This window comes from Filobasidium floriforme, assembly GCF_021052385.1.
Source record: "Filobasidium floriforme strain CBS 6241 chromosome Unknown HD553scaffold_7, whole genome shotgun sequence".
Lineage (NCBI taxonomy): Eukaryota > Fungi > Basidiomycota > Tremellomycetes > Filobasidiales > Filobasidiaceae > Filobasidium > Filobasidium floriforme.
Genome location: NW_025763628.1, coordinates 1,028,411 through 1,050,591, shown reverse-complemented (window position 1 = coordinate 1,050,591; position 22,181 = coordinate 1,028,411). Strand labels below are relative to the sequence as shown.

Here is a 22,181-nt window from a genome sequence, read left to right as displayed (position 1 = left end):
ATACTCCGTACGGGAACTCCCATCGGAGGTCCCTGTAAAACTACCCGACGCGGATGTTTGATACGCGTACCGCGGATACTATAACAGTAACGGTAGGCATAGCGATGTAATAACGGATGTCTAACTACTACAAGGTACTAGTTAGACGCCTACGAGAACATCTCCTAAAAGGTCTCCGAGAGGGTCCCCGAGAGGGTCTCCGAACGAGACCCCGAGGCGACGCGCACCGTAGATCGCGCGTCACGTGACGCCTATAATAGGATCCCCCTCCTAGATGCGAGCTCCGAACGCATCAGGCATCGCCGTACTCTTGGCGGCCCGGTACCGGCAACTCAGGGTGTCGCTTATGGAATTCCAGCACCAGCGTGTCGTTGTGGTGGAAATCCGAGGGGCTAACCCACTCGTTGTGCTCGTCCCCGTACCCCTCAAAGCGCACGTAGTACTGGGTCCTACGCCCAGCGCGCGTTGAACGCAACTCCTTGGAGTGTACGATTTCCGATACCACCCACCCCAAATCCCCGGTGTCCAGCACCTCTGGCTCAGGGGGTGGGTCCACTGCTCTCCCAGGAAGCTCGTTCGGCTTGTACGGGATGAGCAGCGAGACATGAAACACCGGGTGGATTCTACGCATCCCCGGTGTCAATTCCAAACGTCGCGCCATGCGACCTTCTCCTACGACCTCCGTGATCTTGAACGGGCCGTAGGTCTTCCACTCCAACTTCTTGTTCGGCCTCACGGTATTGACGTGAGCCGACGACAACATCACCATGTCGCCAACATTGTACCCCTCATCCGGTACCGCCGTACGCTTCCGATTCGCGTACTTCGCCATATCCTCCCTGGCCTGTCTCAGCGCGACATTAACAGACTCCCAGATGTTGTTCATCCGCTCTCTGTACTCCTGTATCGACTCCACAGCCGAATCCTTGGCGATGGGCATGGGGAGTTCGACGGCGTGCTCCCGCCCTTCCGATGCCATGAACGGCGACATACCGATCGCCGAGTGCTTCGAATTGTTGTAGGCGAACTCCGCCATGGGCAACAAATCGGTCCAGTCGTCCTGCTGGTAATTGACGTACGTCCGCAGGTACTGTTCGAGCGTCGAGTTACTGCGCTCCGTCTGACCATCCGTCTGGGGATGGAAGGCGGTCGAATAACTAGGCTCGACACCGGACAACTCACAGAACTCCCTCCAAAATCTCGACGTGAACAGCGTTCCCCTGTCCGAGATGATCTGCCGGGGAAACCCGTGCAGTCGTACCCACTCCTGCAGGAACATCTGTGCCAACACCTTGGCGTCGTTGTCCTTCCGACAAGGCACGAAATGTGCCCGCTTGCTGAAGCGGTCGACGATCACCAGGATCGCGTTCGAACCCCTCGACTCAGGTAGGTCCGTGATATGGTCCCACGTGATCGACTGGTAGGGCTCCGTCTCCGCTTTCAGGGGAGCCAGCTCACCGACTGGTTTGGCCCTCGGCCTCCGATTCCTCTGACACTTGTCGCAACTAGCCACGTACTGGCTAATCCACGCCTTCATACCCGGCCAGTAGAAATCTCTACTCACCAGGTCCTCCGTCTTGTCCCGCCCGTAGTGTCCGGCGGTCTTCCCATCATGGAGCCTCTTCAAGAGCTCCGTCTTCAAGCTTCCCGCATCGGGAACGTACACCAGCCCGTCGTACATGAGCGCGCCTCCCGGGCTCAGACTGTACCGACTATTCGTCAAAGTTCCCTCCTTGACGCCCTTGATCAGGTCTCTCGCGACCGGATCTTCTTGTCCCGCAGGGATCAACGCTTTCAGGAACCAATCCCCTATGACGGGGATCGTTCCGCACAATCGCAACGGGGGTTGTACCGTCGCTGCGCTGACCACCAGCGCGTCTGCGTTGACGGGGCGCAACAGGGTCTCTGCCTGCTTGGGCTCCGTCTCCTCCATCAACTCCTCTCTCCTGCTGAGCGCGTCAGCCTTCCCGTTCTCTGTCCCCGGCTTGTACTCCAACGTGTACGAGATTTGGTTCAGCAACTGAGACCACCTCGCTTGTCGGTGGGACAACATCTTGTCCTTCTTGAAGTACTCCAGGTTCTTGTGATCCGTAAGGATCCTCACCGGGAACTTCCCGTCCAGGTAGTGCCGCCATATCTGGCAGCAGTACACGATGGCGAGCAGCTCGCGATCGTGTACGTCGTAGTTTCGTTGAGCCGGCGTAAGGCTCTTCGACATGAACGCCACGGGATGTAGTTTCCCGTCGTCCCCTACCTGCGACATCACCGCTCCCATCGCACCTGACGATGCGTCCGTCTCCAGTACCACCTGGCGCTCCTCGTCGTAGTGAGCGAGGATGGGCGCCTCGGTGAACGCCTTCTTCAACTCCTTGAAGGCAGCATCCGCTGACTCCGGCCAGTGGTACTTCACCCCTTTCTTTGTCAAGGCCGTCATGCCTTGAATCTTCTTGGAGTAGTTCTGTATGAACCGGCGATAGTAATTCGCGAACCCCAAGAACGACTGCAGGCCTCGAATATTTCGAGGCGCCGCCCATTCCAACACCGACTTCACCTTCGACGGGTTCATGCTGACCCCCGTAGGGGCAATATCATACCCCAAGAACTCCGTCGCCGTCGTGTCGAACTCACACTTCTCTGCCTTTGCGTACAGGCCATTCGCCTGTAGCCTCCTCAGCACTTCCCGTACGTGCTCGTCGTGTGTCTCCTGATCGGCGGAGTAAATCAATATGTCGTCTAAGTAGACGACCACACACACGTCTAACATGTCTTGGAAGACCTGATTCATCCAGCGCTGGAACGTCGCCGGCGCGTTTGTCAAACCGAATGGCATGACGAGACATTCGAACAGACCATAGCGTGTCGTGAACGCGGTCTTCCAAACATCCTCTTCTTTGACCCTCAGGAGGTTGTACGCTCCCCTCAGGTCCATCTTCGTATATACCTTCGATCCCCGTAGGCGATCTAAGGTCGCCGAGATAAGCGGCAGGGGGGTCCTGTCCTTCTCGGTAATTTCGTTGAGGCGGCGGTAATCAATACACAGCCTCAATTCGCCCCCTTTCTTCGGTACAAACAGTACCGGACTCGAACACGAGGATTTTGAGGGTCGAATAAACCCTTTCGCCTGATTCTCCGCCAACCACGCCTTGAGAGCGTCCGTCTCCTTCTGCGAATGGTTGTACAACTTCCCATACGTGGGAGTTGTTCCAGGCTTCAGCTCGATCGCATGATCGATCGAGCGCTTCGGAGGCAGCGAATCTGCCTTCGTCTTGGAGAACGCTCCGAGGTACTCATGGTACTTCTTCGGCACAACGTCCCGCAGCTTCTCCATGTACTCGGGAGGATCGAGTTCGTTTTGAATCGAGTCGGTGGGCTTGACGTCCCAGTCCCACAGGTCCGGCCTGCGGGCCCGCTCCTCATCCTCCCTCGTCATCTGCATTTGGGCCACCACGAGATTCTCCGTGATCGGCTCCTTCATTCTCGACAGCGGATCGATATTCCGCGTCTCTATCTCCACCTCGTCGGGGGAGCATACTACCTCTACCTTCTTGACGCATCCTTTCTTCAAACAGTCGTCCGCGAAGGTGACTGTATTTGTATCCCACTGGATGTGTGGGCTATGGTGTCGTAGCCATGTAATCCCGAGGACCGCCGCGTACCCACACAAATCCGTCAAGAAGAACTCCGCCTTCTCTTGGTGCAATCCTGTCCGCACAATAGCATGTGCCTTCTGGGTGATCTGTCCACCCACTATCTCTCTTCCGTCGATGACCGTGACGGTCCTAGGGTTCTCTAGGTCTATCACATCAAAGTTATGGATCCTCGCGAACGTCCGATCCATGAACATACCCGTGGCCCCCGAATCTACCATCATCACTGCCTGCACAGGAATCCCCTGCGGGTAGAACACTCCTACCAGAGTGAGGTGGCTCTCCGGACCACTAGGGTTACCGCTAGCACCAATGTGCAGCGGGATCCCATCACTACCCCCTTTCACGTTCCCAGCCGGGGTCCTTTGGTGATCCGTTATTCTATAAGGCCTGGCAGCCGACCTGCCGAGCCTTGGGGTAATAAGGTCGCGGGACTGGGGAAAGGTAACGGTAGGCATAGCGATGTAATAACGGATGTCTAACTACTACAAGGTACTAGTTAGACGCCTACGAGAACATCTCCTAAAAGGTCTCCGAGAGGGTCCCCGAGAGGGTCTCCGAACGAGACCCCGAGGCGACGCGCACCGTAGGTCGCGCGTCACGTGACGCCTATAATAGTCACAGGCTTGATACGTTCGATACGTTCGCCTTCGATCGGATTAGATTCACTTTCGTCCACAAATCGAACAATAACAGTAGTGCAGCTAAAAATAATGCGCATCAGGGAACATCATGTCAATCTCGAAAGATTACGGAAACTACGGGCTAGGATGATCGAACGAACCAGCGTTCAGCGTTCAGACGCTCAGGTGATGAAGATTGATGCGAGCATGCAAGTGATGCCATTCGGGATGCTTATCTTATAATTGCGATCGATGGCGGACGATAGGATATGGTGGTTGTCAGTCGCTCATTCGATGTGCCTGCAACTTTGCTGGTGTACCAAAACTTTCAAGTCAAACTTGAGACTTCCAATGTCACCACCATCAGACCTATTCCAAACAAGGTCGTCGAGTCCGGCGGCATCTACGTTCTCACCTACGTCGTGTCCACGGACCCCCGTACTCCTCCCAACGGATTCGTTCATCAGAACACAAAACATGTCACATTGGTCGGGGGTGGTTGTTGCGAGTCGCTTTCTCACGCGTCGCGCACCTCCAAGGTGGCTTGGGAGATGGTGACGTAGCAGCAGCCGACCACCGACCCATACGGAGATGCATCGTCGTCATTCTACGTCATCGGTAACATCACACGAAACGACCCCTTGACACTCGCTCTATCATCTATCATCTATCAGAGTCATCTGCTTCTATTGTTCAACGGTTGTACAAAGCGAGAGCTGATCCAAGAGCAAGCTCGATAGGCCCAAACAACATCGCACATCGAAACAGAGTCGATCCTATCATATCGTGTACCCTACCCTGTACACGATACCGTAACGTCGACCTCGACCATCAGGGCTGTATCAACCTAAAGATCAGGCCGACCTCTCTAGCACGATGTCCGGCTACGGTGGCCAATACGGCAACAACGCCGGTAACACCAACAACAATTCGTACATGCAACAACAACGTACAGGTTTCCCGGGTGCTGGCGGGTTCGGGGGGATGCAATCCCAGCCGACCGGGATGATGGGTATGCAAGGTACCGGTATGACGGGTATGGGTATGGGTATGGGGATGGGTGGGATGCAACAACAACCTACAGGAATGGGTATGGGAATGGGGATGGGAATGTTACCTCAACGGACCGGTTTCCCGTCCATGCAACAACAACCCCAGCCTCAACAACCTCAGCAGCAGCAACAACGTCCTACCCCTACTCCTAACGCAGGAGGTGGAGGTGGTGGTTATTCATTCCTATCCGCTCCTCCTTCTTCCTCGCAATTCAACCCGTCCGGATTATCTTCCCAGCCAACCGGATTTTCCAGCTCTGGTATGGGTATGGGCATGCAACCTCAACAGACCGGCTTTCAATCGAGGTTATCTTCCCAACCCACCGGGTACGGGGGTATGGGCGGAGGAGGTGGATTACAATCACAGCCCACCGGATACGGCGGTATGGGAGGAGGTGGATTGGGAGGTGGATTGCAAGCTCAGCCGACGGGGATGCCGCATGATCCTAGGTTACAGATGATGGCTGCTAGTTTTATGCCTTCGAACATCAGCTCGGTGAGTCTTGTCTCCAGTCTTAACTCTAGCTCGAGATCGCCTTCCCGATAAGGACGACGAAATCATACTCGCCAAAGCTCGTCCAGAACTGACAACTTCCCATATCCTCCCCCTTCACCTCCTAGCCCTTCACATCAACCGGCCACCCCTCCTTCGCCTCTCCCCTCTCCCAACCCCTTCCTCAGACCTTCCAATCCCTCCTCTCAAACCCCTCTATTACAACCCCCAAAGTCCCCTGGACGCTGAGCCGTCAAGAGAAAAAGGACTACGACCAGATCTTCCGCGCGTGGACGGGTGGGGAGGGGGGAGGGTATATCGAGGGGAGCATGGCTGGGGAGGTATTCGGGCAGTCGGGTTTGGGGAGGGAGGATTTGATGAAGATTTGGTAAGTCTCGCAGATGTGGACTTATCGCATAAAAAGGAGTGGCATATCAGGTCGGAAGGGGGGAAGCTGAAAAGGCTGATCTGGTTCTGGGTTTGGTGGATTCTGGTGATATAGGAACTTGTCGGATATCAATAATCGGGGCAAGTTGAACTTGCCGGAATTCCACGTGGCCATGGGTTTGATCTACCGAGGTAGGCCAGTCGTCGACAAACGGTCTTACAAGCTCGTCTCGACACTGACCTGACATCTCATTTTGACCCGATCAGCCCTGAACGGCAACGACATCCCCGAGACGCTGCCTGCCGAGATGATCCCCCCCTCTATGCGGGACATCGACTCGACGGTCGATTTCGTCAAAGATCTCCTCAAGAACGACAACTCCGCCCGGGCTTCTCCGTCTATCGACCTCCCCGGCACCTTCTCCGCTCAACGTGGAGGGAAACAGCCTGCCAAGGACGCCAGCGTGTACAAGCACGACGATAGCCGAGCTACGGGGTACAAGTCCAGCGCGCGTCACCTGGATCGTAAACAGGTTAGGTACGAAGGAGAGGACAAGGACGAGGAGCTCGGTTCGATCCGCCGGGACTTGGAAAACTCTAGCAAGGTCCTCGACAGGACCGCTGCCAACTTTGCCGAACGGACCGAGGAAGACGAGCGGCTCGAGCAAGAGCTCGACGATCTCAAGTACCGGGTCAGGAGGGTCAAGGACGATATCGAGTACGTCTCCCGTGGGAAACGTACTGACGACAAGGACGAAGAGAGGCGCAAGTTGGAGCGAGAGCTTCTGCACCTCATGCACGAGCGTTTGCCCGAGGTCGAGAAGAAGATCGAGGAGCGCGAGGACAGGAAGCGACAAGAGGCCAGGGATGGGATCAGGGCGAGGGATAAGCGGAACGAGACGTACGGGAGGTATAGGGATAGGGATTATGATCGGGAGAGGGATTACGAGCGAAGGGATCGATTCGACGATGACCGTTACCGCAGGGGGAGCCGGGATAACAGCCGTGAAAGGCGAGGCAGTCGGGGTGAATACGATTCGTACTCGTCTCGAAGACCCATCTCGCCCCCGCCTCGAGACAGGACCCCTCCAGCGACCCCGGCCGCTCCCAGAGACGCCGTTCACTCGCCTCCTCCCGCTCCTCCGGCACCTACCAGCGCTCGTGCCGCCGTCCCCTCGACCAAGAGCATGACCCCTGAAGAACGTACCGCCTTTATCCGCCAACAAGCTCAAGAACGTCTCGCTGCCCGTATGCGAGCCTTGGGGATGGCCGCCCCGGAGGATACGCCTTCGAGTTCGGTCGACCAGAGCGTCGAGGATCGTCTGGCTAGGGAGAAGAAGGAGGCCGAGGAAAAGGCTAAGCAGGCGGAGAAGCAGCAAGAGGAACGAGAGGCCGCGAGGAAGGCCAGGTTGCAACAGGCCGGTGGAGGTGCGCCTGAACCTCCCGCTGCACCTTCGTCTGTACCGACGCCTCCGACACCGCTCAAGAGCGCTATGAAGAAGGCTCCTGCGCCTCCCCCACCCAAGCCTCGAGCTGCGCCTAGCTCGTCGGCCGTTCCCAAGGCCGCACCTCCCGCTCCCGCTCCGCCCAAGGAGGATCCTGCTGATGCTGAGCTTCGAGCTCAGGAGCAGGCTCATCAGAAGGCCATGGAAGAGCGACGTGCCAGGCTCAAGCGGATGCAAGAGGAAGAAGAAGAGGCTCAGCGAGCGGAGGAGGCCATCATGCAGCGTCGTCAGGCTCAACAAAAGGCTGAGACGCCGGTGGCTTCGCCTCCAGCTGTCATGAGCCCTCCTGTTACGCAGACTGCAAGCAGCACAAACCCCTTCCATCGTCTAGGTGGCGGTGCATCGGCCGCGGTGTCATCTCCTTCACCTGCCGCTCCCGCTGCTCCTAACGGCGGTGGAGGTGGGTTCAACCCGTTCTTCAGACCACCTGCTACCCAAAAGCCGGTCGAGACGCCCAAGTCGGCTTCTCCTGCTCCGGTCGAGGATGAGAGCGCGCCTCCCCCTCCTCCACCTCCAGCACCCGCTCCGCCCGCTTTTACGCCCCAGAGTAGCTCGCCCGCACCCTTCTCCCAACCTCAGGCTCGCAAGGCCCCGGTCCACGACGACGAGGAATGGGATGTCATCGACGAAAAGGACAACGACAGCGATAGTAGCGATGACGATGATTACGCCGGTAGCCGCAAGCAGCGCGAGGCTATCGCTCGATCGCTCTTCGGTGGTGCAGGTTCGCGAGACACGTCGAAGCCCTCGTCTCCCGCTCCCGTCGCCAACAAGGCCGCCTTGTCTAAGCTCGGTGGTGGTGATCCTGCTGATCGAGGTGGTCTCCTCTCGGCCATCAAGATGGGTGCAGGTCTGCGCAAAGCGGTCACCAATGACCGATCCGCATCAGCCATTTCTGGCAAGGTCGTCGGTGACGCTGCACCTCCCCCTCATATCAGCTTGACGCCCCAAGAGCCGGTAGCTCGCTCCATGCCCGTGGAAGACGACTCTGACCGTCAGCAAAAGGCAAACCACCGGCAGTCTGTCGACTGGTACTCGGGTCTTGCGGCTGATGCCGGTCCTCAGGCTGTCGCTGAGCCCAGCCCAATGCCTTCGGTAGCTGAAGATGAGGAACCGCCCATGGAACAACCCGCACAAAACACCTCGAAGGGAGACGACGATGACGAGCTCGCCGAGTTTGACATGGCCACCAGTACGTTCCCGAGCTGATTCTGACCTCGCTGTCTACCGACGCTTACATTTTTGCTTCTGTAGCCATCCGTGTCCGATCCGTCTTCCCTTACGAGGGCCAGCGTGATGTTGACCTTTGTGAGTAGTCGAAATACCGTACTGTTTGCTATCGCTCGCACTGATCATGACGATCATCTGTTGTAGCCTTCAAGGAGAACATGGTCCTGATGGCTCACCCCGCCAAGGATTCGAGCAGTCCATGGTGGTATGGTATGCTCCTGCAGGAGGGCAAATCGGGTTGGTTCCCGAATAACTACGTCGAGGAAATCAAGCGTGAGTTTCTGTAAACTTGTCTAGACCCAGCCCTTCGCACGTCTGACCAGAGGTCGCACATCGCCTCCCAGCCCGTCAAGCCCAAGCGTCCTTCCCGTATATGGGCAACTCGGACGAGGAGCTACCGTTCGCTGAGGGCGACAAGTTGACCGTCGTAGACACTTCGGATAACGACTGGTGGAAGGTCGAAAAGGACGGCATGATATTCATTGCGCCTGCTGCGTACCTGGAGCTACTGAGTTAGTCCTTTCTTTCAGCTCGTTCCACGAGGCCTACAGCGGCCCTGAAAGCATGCTGAGTGTTCACGTCCTTATTCCTTCGTTCACAGGCTGAATAATGTGTTGCCCATCTTTTGTATTGCATGTTCCCATTCCGTATACAACCATGAATTTTGCCCTGTTATTTCCCGGCCGTGCAGCCAAGCCCTCAGACAATGCTCCCGACCTTCTGCCTGCACTGCCTGTCCAAAACGATCAAGTTCCCGTACAGACGCTTACGAGTACACTGGCACCCGTCGAAGCGGATGAAGAGGACATCGCAAGCGATGATGACGACGACGGAAACTCTTCCTCGGATGACAGCTATCTGTCCTATTTCGACGACAGTGACGACGACGAGCACGTCGAGGAGTCGCAAGCAGCCAAGGATCAGCGTGAACAAGCGAGGAATGCCGTCCTACAGGCTGCGGGTCTCAGTGTTCGTCGACCGCCGCCAGGCGTACCAGGACCGAAGAAACCGCGACGTCGAGCACCTCCACAGCCGCCAATCAGCGATGAACCGTCAAAGTCTCCCGCCTCGACTGCCGACATCCCTCCAACTCCTCCTCCGAGACCCGACGACCGTGACATAGACCCTGTCGGTGGCGGTCCGGATGCATACGACAGATATGAAGCGTACCTTGCCAAAGCAGCGGACGTCGCGTCAAGAGCTCGATCACAGAGTGATGCCCGCCCTGCTTCTCTGGCTCCTAGCTCGCCGGGACTCGGTTCTACGGTTCGCGCTTCTCCCTCCGCATCTTCGTCAGGAGTACCGCTTTCTGCTGGAGGTCAGGGTAGACTTGCCGGGTTCGTGAATAGGATCAGTGCCGGTACCTCGCAGTCAACTGCAGAGAAGCGAACGACGCCTGCGATCAGCGGCCCTGTCAGTATCGTTCGGGTTGAAGAAGGTCAAAGTTCAGAGGAGCCGTCCGGGCCTACAACCTGGTCTAGTCTGGTAGATCCAGAATTGCTGAAGAATATCTCGCCACAAGAGAGAAAGCATCAAGAGGTATACATCCTGACTGCCTCGATACCATAATTCTCCGCTGACCGAACCGCCGCGCTCAGACCATATTCGAATTCATCGCTACTGAGGGTGCTTGTGAGTTACAAGTCAGGTAGATTTCGAGTCTACAGCTAATCGAAATGGCTTGCCGTCCAGATTTGCGCGATCTGCAACTCATCGTCAACGTAGGCTTCCGAGTGGTATCCGATATGTCCAGGACAGACTAATATGGTATCGTCTTCTAGGTTTTTTATACGCCCCTTCTGAAGCTGCTTGACGACGCTACTTTGGGGAGCATCTTTGCGAATATCGAGGACATTCTGCTATTCAACACTGTAAGCAGGTCGTGCATCAATCGGTTCCGGACGTTGTTCACGGTGAGAAACACTCTCCAGACACTGCTCAGCTCGCTGGAAGATCGCCAGAAAGCCTGTAGGCTTTACATCGATCAAATCGGCGACATCTTTGCAAACCAGCTTCCGTCCGTTTCCGTCTACAAGGTCAGACTAAGAAGTCGATGCCAAATCCCAGCGCCACATGCTGATCTTGGGATCTGTAGCCTTACTGCATCAACCAAGCGCAAGGCATCCGCGTTCTGCAATCTGTGCGCGAAACGAATCAGGAGGTGGGATCGCTACTACAATCGATCCGGACCGAGAACACCAGCGTGCGCAGCCTGGACCTGTCCAGCTTCTTGCTCGAGCCAAGTAAGCCTTACCAGTTAGACCGGGATCCACACACATAGCTGACAAGCCAATTCAGTGCAACGCTTGACACGATATCCATTGCTTCTACGTCAAGTGAGTTCAAAGAGATATTCTCGCAAACATGCGTCAAAAGCTCATAATAACCGCTCAGATCCTGAACTATACCGAGGGTATGGAGGATCAACGACTAGTCGCCAACGCTCTAGAAGCCGTCGAAGAGGTTTTATCGAGCGTCAATGAAACGGTTCGAACAGCCGAAGATATCGAACGTCTGCGCGTGCTATCAGAAGAGCTCTGGATCGGACAAGGGTAAGCCCTCTGCCCAGGGACGCATACCAATACACACTTGCTGACGATCACTTCATTCCAGCCGTCTTGATCTGACGGCACCCACAGCATTCTTGGGAGACAGGAAGCTGATCAAAGAAGGGGATGTGGCCAAGGCCAAAAGCGGACGTAATCTTCAGGTTGTTCTCTGCAACGATATCCTGGTGCTGATCGAGTCCAAGAATCTTTATCGGATGGTATGTCAGATATCACAGCATCATAAGACTTCCTACGTTTGCTAAGCCTGCGCGATCATAGCCTTTCCCGATCCATGAGATCACGGCAAAGCAAGCTTCCAAACGAGATCCAACGGTGTTCTCGATCAAGAAGGATTATCGCGAATCCAGGAAAGAGGACGTCGTAACCTTGAAGTAAGCACCTGACGTTTCTTCGATAGCGCTGCCGAATGCCAATCAGTATTCCACTGCAGAGCTGCCTCGGCCAAAGAAGCGCAACGATGGGTACAGGCGATAAATCAGGCCAAGGAGGATGCCGTACGAGTGAGGTCGACTGAAGCCAAACAGCGTCGTCGGATCAGTGGTATTGGATATTAAAGGCAGAGTCGAAAAGAAGTAAAATGATTTTGTGCTTCGTCCAGGGACAATGTATTGTAAGCTAATATGAAAGACAAGAAACCGCGCAGCAAAGCTCGATACCCATTGGCCTAAAAATGACCTTGAGATCTGCCCTGAAGGAGACAAACCCAAACTCGCATTATGTCTACTGAAATTACGACTTGACAGCTGCATTTAATCAGGATACATGGCTATCGATACCATTCCACACTTGCGTCTGCTACATATCATGTTCATTACGGCACATCAGCGTTGACCTCCGCGGTCTGTCCTGTTTGCCTGGAAGTCTCACAGAATTGCTGAAGACCTTTTCTGATCAGATCACGATCTTTGGGATCTAAATCCGCCTGACACTTGAGGAGCTCCTCGCAAAACAGCTCGAAAGCTTCTTGGGACAAGGGCAAGGTTACGGCAACCCAAGCTTCGGTCAAGATCTGCAAATCTAGGTACGGGAGTTGAGGTCTACCTTTCAGCTGGCAGGCATTTTTGTATCTGCAGAGGTTCCCAAAGACGCGTAGCCGCAAGGTGTCTGATATGTAACAAGGCTTCTGTTCTTTTCGGTAAGCTTCGACAAGTCTAAGAATGACAGGAGAGGTGGCAAACGTAGCGTTCAGCTCGGCGGGGTGTTCTTGCTCTCTAGCGATGTTCTGGTTGCCTTTCGATTCGTTGGCAGCAGACTTTGAAGAGGCATCAAATCCAGATCCGTGGGGTTCCCCTTGAGATATCGAAGCGCCGTCCCCGCTGCCCTCGTCGGAAGTCCCGTAAAGCAATCGAGAGAGCGACTCCAAGAAGGTATTCACGCTCATATCAAAGAAGCTTTGGTTAATCGATCCATCACGGGGAGTCGTCGAAGATTGCTCCATCGTGTGTTGATAGTTGAGGTGTAAAAGGTTTGATTGAGGAGGTGATGTTGACGTATCAGTCAAAGCTTGTCTTTGTCGGAAGTATACTGTAAGACCTCACGGTACCCAACATAGATACATGCATTTATACAGTTCCAGTAATAGCAGCTTGAAGCACCGGCAATGTTCCCCCTCGATCAAGAAGCATAGCTTTCCTTTGTCTTTTCACCCTGCGGACTTTCCGTTTCACTCGAGATCACGTGTATAGCACGCTGGATTTGCCTCTTGCCGCATCAGAGGCATACAGAGAGGAACAGGCGGCGGAGATCGTGCCACCACTTCTGTCCGATATCTCTATAGTCACGAACATCGTCTATCGACTGGAGCAATGACTCTCCTTTCATGTGCTAAGGGTTGTCTTTCGTCACGCTGCCATGGCCTACCCTTAGGCTAGCCCCCTTCACAATATCATGCTCAAGTGACGAGCTTCACAAGCAGTTGGGATCAGCATTTCGAACAGTCTGATACCGTCGATCGATGATTGAATGAATTAAGTACGTGGATTGCGAGCTGCCTAGCCAGTTTCCGAAAATGTCACTTAGTGGCTTCGAGCCTGCACCGAGATACGCTGGAAACTCGCCGAACGCACAAGCTATGAATCCATGAGAAAAGCTTGTTCAGACCCAGTTCGGATCTGCACCGTTTTCAGTTAAGACTGCTTTCTGTCGCGGGACACCTTCTCGACAAGCAAACCAGATACTTTTCCTGCCTGATCAACTCGAGCCCTTGCAAGCCTGCCATTCATCTCATGCCAAGAGTCCCTTTCATTCCTCGATTTGGCATAGCATCAACTGATGACGTCCAGCCCAATACCCTATGGTCACATTATGTTCCGACTTGTTGCTCTTGCAAACATGCCCTTATCGGATCCGCAAGCTACGTATCCAACAAATCATCGGGGTTATGCATCCTTGGTACTGCATGATATGATGTGCACTGACAGACTCTCAAAGTATCGAATTCTCCGTAAAGTTACTCGATTTGCTTCTCAACAAGAGTATTTTGGCGGGCACCGCCGATCAGCATTCGAATGAAGCGGAGTCCGACGCCTCAACAACCGAAAGCGCTGCCCCTACAATTCATACTGATTGCATGATATATCAAACCTGAGGATATATACAACAACATCATCAAGACCATTTCCATCAGAAAGCAAATGCAAACCCGAAACGTCACTATACAACTAATCAACTTTGATTTTTCCGGCCTTGCCCATGTCTTCGGCGGTGCAGGTTGCAGAAGACCCAGATGGCGTTTGGATCGCATCTTTAACTACGCCTAGTTCTTCACTGAAATATTCGAAGCCCCTCTCTGACAGAGTTCTGAGCTTTCCGGAAGCGAAGCATGCGCTCGCTAAGAGTTCCAGGTCGAGGTCACGAAGTGAGGTTTTCTTCTTTACCTCATAAGCTGCCTTGTGCTTCTCGAGGTCGTTCCGAACCATCGCCAAGGAGATACCGTCCAGCCCCCAGGAAGACTTTCTTCCGTTTTTGTAAGCTTTGGCCGCGATGACAGCATTACCCCGATCGGCAACTTCCAGCCAATCAGGTTTCGGCTGGGCGGTGTCCGCTTTTGAAGCTAATACAGATAGTGTAGACATCGGAGGCGCTTCGGCATGGGATGACCTGATTGCTAGTTTATGCAAAGCCGCTTTCTAGGCTGTCCTCCATTTTGCAGTACTCCTCGAGTAGTAAGACTGAGAGTTCGGACTCGTCTTGCATGGATCGAATTATGCTGTCCATATCTTGCATCACCTCGTGAAGGCTCGCGCCAGAGTTGCCAGACGTAGTGTATGAAGGTTGCTGCATCGAACGTTGAGGGACGTGGGTAATGATTGTGCGAAGAAGGGGGTAGCGAGCGTATGGTGTCAGTCAAATTGGCCTGGCCTGACTGAATCTCAAGATCAGAAATATGTGGCACTTTACACCCATAACTTTGCTGGTTCTACGGCTCTGTCGAGACGCAACCTGGATTAAGAACCATGCTTTCCTTTCAAGGCTCGCCCTCCACCCCTTGTTTCACATTCGATCACGTGGCGCGCGCGCCACTACTGTACATCAGTCGCGATGATGACATGCGACGCCAGGCGGCAAACCTGTCGAACGGCTCAGTTGTTACCTGAAATTGCGCAATCGAGGAGGATCGATAGGTTCGAGAACCCCCTTCAGTTGCAGCCAAACCTAACGGCGGCTCGAACATCTCAGTCGTTCAGGTTTAAACATCACCAGTTGCTAGCGCTTCTGGAACGCTTGAACGATTTCCTCAACACGGATTTCGAGCGTCATGAGGTCACCGACTTTAGCAGCGTCTATACTCAAATCTCGCGTAACCGTGTTGCGGGAAGATGGCCAGCCTCGAAGAGCTCAATCCACGCGGCTGCAAAATTACCTGATGACGCCACTACAGATCGAGAAGCAGGGCACTTCTTTTGATCTCTCTCCGCTTTCGCCTAGTCTTGCCTTTCCTGCAGCGCATCAGTACTCGGTTCATTGCAGATTGGTCCAGTACTCGTTTATACAATCTCAGGTAGTGAAGCCCATCTACCTGTCCCAACAGTGAGCTCAAATACTGCAAGTATGCTCCACAGGGAATCGCTCTCGCTGTGAGGCAGACTTTTAGAGTGTTGGCCTCCATTTTCACACCAATATCATGTTACACTACGTAAGATACAAGCTCGATCCGATCTTCCTATGGTACAGAATCGTAACGCTACAGATCTCGATCGCTTAGTCCTTGTTTTAGGCTTCTGGAACTCTGTCAGCCTTGCCCTGCGCTCCGTCCCCGTTTTCCAGAGCGGGACTGAACAGGGTGTCTTCAGGGGCGGCCTCTGGAGTTTCGATGGAACTCAATTGCTCGAGCAATGAGCAGAACCACTCGAACATCGTTCCTCCTTGGAGATCTCTCGGGTCGACCCTGGCAGCCCAGCAAGCGTTCCAGAGCTTTTTCCACGCAGAGTCATCAGGCAGTACCTTGCGACTGTCTTCATATTTCTCCTCAAGTTTAGTTTTCCACCCTTCAAAGAGGTTCCGTTTCTCAAATCCTATCTCCTTGTCAAGCTCAGAACCCCCCTTCACGTAGACACCGTGTATGATGCATACTTTCAACCGACGCAGTGTGTTGTAGTACTCGGCTCTCTTGCGGCGACGCCTACCCCCTGTTGTGTCCGTTGACGCAACGGAAGGTGCAGCCTTGTTTTCCGATTCACGCAAGTCTGACAATTCCATGTCCAAACTGTCGACGTTGACGGAGTACCATTCCCGGAGATCTTCCGCACCCTCAAGCGTCCAGTTGGCACACAGAGAGGAAAGCTTTTCCTCAGCCGTTGTCTCGAGGTCAGAGCGCGGATAACCGTAGGAAGATAACGGGTCCTCGAAAATCAGACTGATTGGTCGCATGCCGCTCGGTGATGCAGAAGACGGTGGATTGGGTGGATAGAAAGACAAGCATGAACACCTGACTTCGGATTCATACTGGATCACAGTCGTACCTATCTGGTATATATACCTGATGGGATACTAGCGCTGTCCAGAATCACGCGATCTCAACGGAGAACCATAGCAATCCTTTCATAGTGTCACCTGTGTCACCTGACACATCACGTAATCATCAGGAGGTTTCTCACTCAACGCAAGGATTGGTTTCATCATCATTAGCTCCTAAATCAAAGCGAATCTGGGAGGCTGACTGAGTTGTTTATGCACGGTTCATCTCCCTCCATCACTGGATCGCCCATACCCATGTTCTTCCTTCAGTGAGTATGTAGAGCTGGCCAATTCAGCCTGACCTTGCATTCTCTTTCATGTGCTCTCTTCTGTCTCAGAAAGAATTATTATATGTCACATCTTGAAACCTTTGTCATCCAACCATCTTCCAGTGAACAGCACCGAAGCTTTTGTTTAACCCATTATAGTTTAGCAAGTTGAATATGCACCAAGCTCTTTCCTTTGACAATATCTGCCTTAGCATAATCCCCACTGACGCATCCACCTAGGCTAGCCCCTCCTCACCACTCGGCCTGACCGTAACTCCATGCCACCCATCTCTATATCCGATTCAGACCCATCATCATCGTTATTGTCTCCCATCTCGGTCTCGTTTCCCGAGGCGTGCTCCTCCAGAGTGAGGGAGTGCACAAGCCCCGTAGTACTGGACTCCCCTATCGCGATTCCGCATACAGCCTTGAAATCTCCGTATTCGAACACAAGGTCCGGAAGCTGAGAGGACAGGCTGTCAATGGCCTGTGCCAGCCTTTTCGGGTCCAGAACGATGTGGTCCCGCTCGGCTGAATCCTGGGTCTGGTCGCTCGAGTCCAAGAGTCTGATTTTGACCTTGTTCTCGACATCCTCGTTGTAATCGGTCTCCCAGCGCTCTATATCGTGTTGAACTAGGCGATAATGCCTTTCTTGCTTTTCTTGATCGAGCGTCCCCTCGTCATTCTTGTAGGCATGCCAGATAATCAAAGCTCGGCATCTGCTGATCCTGTCTCGCCATAGCTTTTCTTCGCTTGCGTACTCAGGCGCGATGGTACGGATAGTACCCCAATCCGTTCCTACAGAGAGCCGAGAGAACGAGCCGCTGAAGTTCAGTTGATAGCCTTTTGACATCGCATCTGAGGCGGCTTCCATAAAGATCGGTTCAGCTTCAATATAAGCTTTTCTGAACTTAGTAATGTCATCTCGTTGATCGTGACTGTCAGGCAGTAATCGAAAAGACTGCTCCGCCTGAGTATTGGTCGACATGACGCTCGATGAAGCGGTCGAGACCGACAAGGCTTGAGTACCGCAATGGTGGGTCATTTTGCTGAGATTTCTACTTTCGAATCGAGATTGAAATTGGGTTTCGGGAAGGTGAGAAAATTTCAAGAATCAGTGTTGCCGCGACTCACTATCGCCAGCTGGCTTATGAACCTTGACCAAGGTTTCCAGCACGCCTTGATTTGAGTAGGGTCTCCAAACTGAGATCCATGGTTTTCCTTTCACATATTGCCCTGCGGACCTCCTGTTTCAGTCGATGCAATGGCGCGCGCGGCGAACGACAAGCCTGGTTCAGTGGCGGCAGGTGACACGAGAAGGCGGCACGGCGGAGTCGGATCACCTTTATCATCTGGACCGCCTGGTGACCTGACAAGCGGCTCAATCCACCGGTATCTTAGCGTCCTGTAATGCCTTGTGAAGAGATGATGTGTGTGAATTCTCATGCTTATCGAGTCATACAACATGATCCACCTCAGGCATTACGATGAACTTAACGCAGTAGGAGCCAGATCGATTGGTCTGAAGATACCACAAGTTTGCTACTGATATTAGCACAACTAAAGTCCTCCTCTTCTATTCTCAAGAAGACGAACCTCGATGCATCGCTACTCTCCCACGGCGGATGCGGCTGATCTTGCTTTGAGCCTTCGCTGAATCATTTTCAGACTTTGTCGATTGGCTCTTAGCTTCCACCGAGCTCGGATTGCGGAAGGCTCCAGATGATACGGGACCAGAGGTCTCCCCCAGAGAAATCACAAAAACCTCTGAGTTCTTCGCTCGTAAAAACAAGAGGGTATGTTGGTGGAGGGTATTATCCGCCCGCTCTCAGACTACCATTTGGGGATATAGATCCAGACCACCTGGCAGCTGGCTAGACCACCATGTCAGAGGGGTGCCACTGCTTCGCGTCGTATCGTTCTCTGACTGTAGACAGGAACTCACATCATGAAGCGTGATTGAGGTTGTTCGTGGCTCATGGCGGCGATCTAAGGTCTGGAGAGAAGCTCATCGATACCTACTCTTGAAATACCACTGAACTCACAGTGGCTATTCGCAATCCCACACGATGTCATGGATGGATGAAATACCGAAAGCTGCAACCTCAAAAGAATACATATGTCTATCTGTATCTTACAACTCCAGCTCGTACATTTCTGCGTCCTGATCATTTTGCTGGTCGCGATTCTGCCGCGAGGCTTCGGTCTGATGCTGCTCTGACTTTTCACTCTGAGAATCGATCTTCAGGGATGCAAGCTCTTCCTCGAGCCCTTCTGCATCGATCATGGCATGGCGCATGAACAGCTCGCAAAATGTGAAGAAGATCCCTTCCGATATGAAAGGGTGTCGGAAAGCAGCAAAGCACGCTTCCTTCAGCCTCTCCCACTCGAGTTTCTCGGGAATTCGGCGCCCCGCTGTATTCGCCGCATGCCTTTGGTATATCTCCAAGTTCCTGTCGAACGACCAAGAATGATTGAGGTCTATCGCGCTTGAGGGCTGCTGACGTTCTCTGTAGGCTCCGAATAAGATCATGCCCTTTGCTGCATCCATCGTCTGCTCGTAATCTACATCGGATTTTTCTACCTCCTCTGTCCCATGCTCTGTCCGAGTCTCCAACGAGTGGGACATCGATGACAGCCGGGACCCCCTGGCGAAACGAGAACTCTTGTCCACGCGACCTCCAGGTTTACTCGTGATCGCACGGGACTTGGCAGAGGCAGGAGGTCGCACAGCTTTACGGGTAGTCCGGACCTGAAACCTCTTCGAAGTATAGGACAGACGATGAGCTGTCTGCAAGGTACCCTCGTATCGACGGTATGACTGCTCCAATGTGGTGGCTCCAGCCTCCGTCCACTGGTCTTTCAGATGATCGACCATGTCGCTGATTGTTCTCGCGCAACTTACAGCGAACGATGATGTGTCCGTACTTGCCTCTGATACCGAAATATCACTCCTGTCCCTTAGAAGATCCATGTCGATGTGTTTTTGGCTGAAGAAGTTCGTTCTAAGGAGGTCGAGGTGGATCGGTTTGGTGGGTCCAATAGGATAACGACAACCGCGAAGCGAAAGCGAATCGCTCATTCCGTGCTTTGCGAGGATCTTCTAATATATATAGTCGGTAAACCGCCATCTGTCCTACCAAGACGCCATCACCGCAGAGAACCATATCTTTCCTTTGAGGCTTCTCCGTTCTCACCTTGTTTCACTCGAAAGCGCGCACGTGGTGATTACGCCACATGGCCTCGTACGCAAACCGTGTCGCCCTAATCGGGCCCGATTAAATTGGTCGTCTCTCACGACAGCCTGCGCCAGACTTGACAATTATCGTTCCATTGATTGAAACTGATGGATCTGGTTTGTTTGTATCTGCTCTACTGACCTTTCAGGGTCGATGACACGTCGATAAGTTGATTGACGCAATATAGGACAAATCGCTAGCAAGGAACGTCCTAACTCCGCTTGTCTCTACTTCATTCGCAATGAAATGTGCTAAGCTCAGAGCCTGGAGGATAACATGAACCTTAATCCGGAATCTCTCTGTCAGTTTTCTCGTCATCTAGCATTCACTAGTAGCCCATGGTCTGTACACAACTATCTCACATACGGTCGAAGGCAGCCTTCAGCTTAAGCAAATCGTTTAGAACTCAGACAAGACGGGAACGACCGATTCCGCGATAACGAGAATTCAGATGAGACCGACACAGCTATATTCTCTCGTATCATGCACCGCGGGGAAGACATCGAGATGAAATTGTGCAGGTCGTCCAATGAGAAGACAGTCTTCATGAATCACAACACAATCTACAAAGAGTTCGGTCTACATAGCAGTTCAGTTGTTCTCAGACTTGAAAGATGCACTGTCTGGGTTGATGCTTTCTGGCACGACCTTTGGTTGGTTTTCGGTTCGGACGATCCACTTGACGAGATCCAAGTAAACCTCCCTCGGAACGAAAGCTCCACCGGGTCGAGGGAAGGCTGCAAAGCATGCGTCCCTTGCTCGAATCAACTGAAACGGATCGAGATAGGGGATAGCCTCCTTTGTCCGGTCTTTCCGATACTCTTCGAACAGCCTATCAAGTTTCGCCTTCCGCTGGTCGTCCACGTAGCCCGAGGAATTTCGGCAACGATAAGCTTCGATGACCTGCAAGGCCCGACCCTTATCCAAGGCTTCTGCCACGAGGTTTCTCCCCTCCTGATCCGCTACAGAACTTTTGTTGGTAACCTTGGCTTCAAGATCATCTTTCAGATGTTCGTAGCGCTCCAGGAGGTGATAGATTCCATCCCCTTGCGTCGAACCACCCTCGAGTTCCGTTCGAGCGGCAGTCACAAACGATTGCTCAAGACTTGGTTCACTTTGTCCGGTCGTTGCCCCCTCGTTGTCAAGTCCGGTGCTCTGAAATCGGATGGTAAGTTCAGGAACGTCGACCATTGTGTGGAGGAATGTATGCGTAGCGGGTCGAATGAGGGCAGGTTGTGGTAGGGGGTTTGGGAATCGATGCGTTCACAAGAACAACAGACCCACGACAACGTTTGATTATCGAAGGCATTGAGGACCAGTTTTTATATTCGTGAGAGGCATGAGAGGCTGCAGCAAGTCGTATGTCGCTATCACGGAGAACCATCCCTCTCCTTTGACACTTCTCCGTTCCTCTACCGTTTCACCTGGCATCACGTGCGCGCGGTGGCTGTTTGTCAATCACGTGCTCTCGCGCCACATCGACCTGCTCTCCCTGACCTGCCTCACAACATCGAAGGTCAAATGATCATCTTACACTCGCTCAATCGCATCGGAATGTCGCCTTCTGTGCAAAACTCGCAGCTCTCGTCATGCTGGGGGTGGGGGGCGGAAAGCAAAGGAGGCAATCTATCACGTATAAACCAGATGGCGCTATCACGCATGCGATCAGGTGACCAGCTTTGAGAAGCTCGGCGTAGCCGACCGTCCCTCCTTGTCCTGCTACGACGATACGATACAATACTGACACCATCTAGCGCGATGGTTGTCGTGATTGCGATGAAAGGAACCCTTGTCCTGACATCGGTTGGCAGGCGAGTGAGGGGGTAGGCAGCTCACATCGACGGATCATGACCCGAAATCGAGCCACCGGGTACCATCGCCAACACCGCGAAAGAGAGCAGAGATAGGGTCAGTGGAATGATCGATTTCAAGTTGTTGAACATGCGAGATGTTCACGGCAACTCGATAGAAATGTGGGCTGAATGGTTCACAGGGTTCTACCCTGTTGCTTCTGTCACACTCATCTCGTACAGGTTTCCGGCTGCAATCTTCAACCGGAGTCGGCGACCCTACAGTAGATCTCGGCATGATCAACCCGGGAAACGTGTCGAATTTCGCTCGCGAGTCAGCAATATAATAAGTTTTCTGAGTCAGGCCCCCTCCTCTGCCGGTTCCGCATCAATTATAGTTATTCTTCAGCATCTCCTATT

General features: G+C 53.4%; 5 protein-coding genes across 5 annotated transcripts; 2 read left to right on the top strand and 3 right to left on the bottom strand.

Moving 5' to 3' along the window:
* Positions 1 to 5,335: 5,335 nt before the first annotated feature.
* Positions 5,336 to 9,454, top strand: HD553DRAFT_270103 (uncharacterized protein; the record flags this gene model as incomplete). Its single annotated transcript, XM_046177648.1, has 7 exons — positions 5,336 to 5,818; positions 5,944 to 6,203; positions 6,318 to 6,394; positions 6,470 to 8,899; positions 8,962 to 9,015; positions 9,082 to 9,210; positions 9,282 to 9,454. The coding sequence occupies 7 exons, from the start codon at positions 5,336 to 5,338 to the stop codon at positions 9,452 to 9,454; spliced, it is 3,606 nt and encodes a 1,201-aa protein (XP_046037930.1).
* Positions 9,455 to 11,301: 1,847 nt separating this feature from the next.
* On the top strand, positions 11,302 to 11,749 carry HD553DRAFT_270094 (uncharacterized protein; the record flags this gene model as incomplete). The annotated part of the gene is made up of 2 exons (XM_046177647.1): positions 11,302 to 11,489; positions 11,551 to 11,749. The coding sequence occupies 2 exons, from the start codon at positions 11,302 to 11,304 to the stop codon at positions 11,747 to 11,749; spliced, it is 387 nt and encodes a 128-aa protein (XP_046037929.1).
* A 569-nt stretch (positions 11,750 to 12,318) lies between these two features.
* HD553DRAFT_369312 (uncharacterized protein) lies at positions 12,319 to 13,066 on the bottom strand (the record flags this gene model as incomplete). The annotated part of the gene is made up of 1 exon (XM_046184150.1): positions 12,319 to 13,066. The coding sequence occupies exon 1, from the start codon at positions 12,943 to 12,945 to the stop codon at positions 12,319 to 12,321; it is 627 nt and encodes a 208-aa protein (XP_046037928.1). The 5' UTR covers positions 12,946 to 13,066.
* A 1,101-nt stretch (positions 13,067 to 14,167) lies between these two features.
* HD553DRAFT_323252 (uncharacterized protein) lies at positions 14,168 to 16,376 on the bottom strand (the record flags this gene model as incomplete). The annotated part of the gene is made up of 3 exons (XM_046181377.1): positions 14,168 to 14,606; positions 15,100 to 15,161; positions 15,735 to 16,376. The coding sequence occupies 3 exons, from the start codon at positions 16,374 to 16,376 to the stop codon at positions 14,168 to 14,170; spliced, it is 1,143 nt and encodes a 380-aa protein (XP_046037927.1).
* A 597-nt stretch (positions 16,377 to 16,973) lies between these two features.
* Positions 16,974 to 21,914, bottom strand: HD553DRAFT_323251 (uncharacterized protein; the record flags this gene model as incomplete). The annotated part of the gene is made up of 13 exons (XM_046181376.1): positions 16,974 to 17,752; positions 17,867 to 17,968; positions 18,329 to 18,511; positions 18,778 to 18,782; positions 18,871 to 19,586; positions 19,638 to 19,835; positions 19,954 to 19,996; positions 20,113 to 20,198; positions 20,434 to 20,534; positions 20,592 to 21,124; positions 21,396 to 21,468; positions 21,506 to 21,765; positions 21,808 to 21,914. 13 exons carry the CDS (start codon positions 21,912 to 21,914, stop codon positions 16,974 to 16,976), a joined length of 3,186 nt encoding a protein of 1,061 aa, XP_046037926.1.
* Between the last annotated feature and the right edge of the window lie 267 nt (positions 21,915 to 22,181).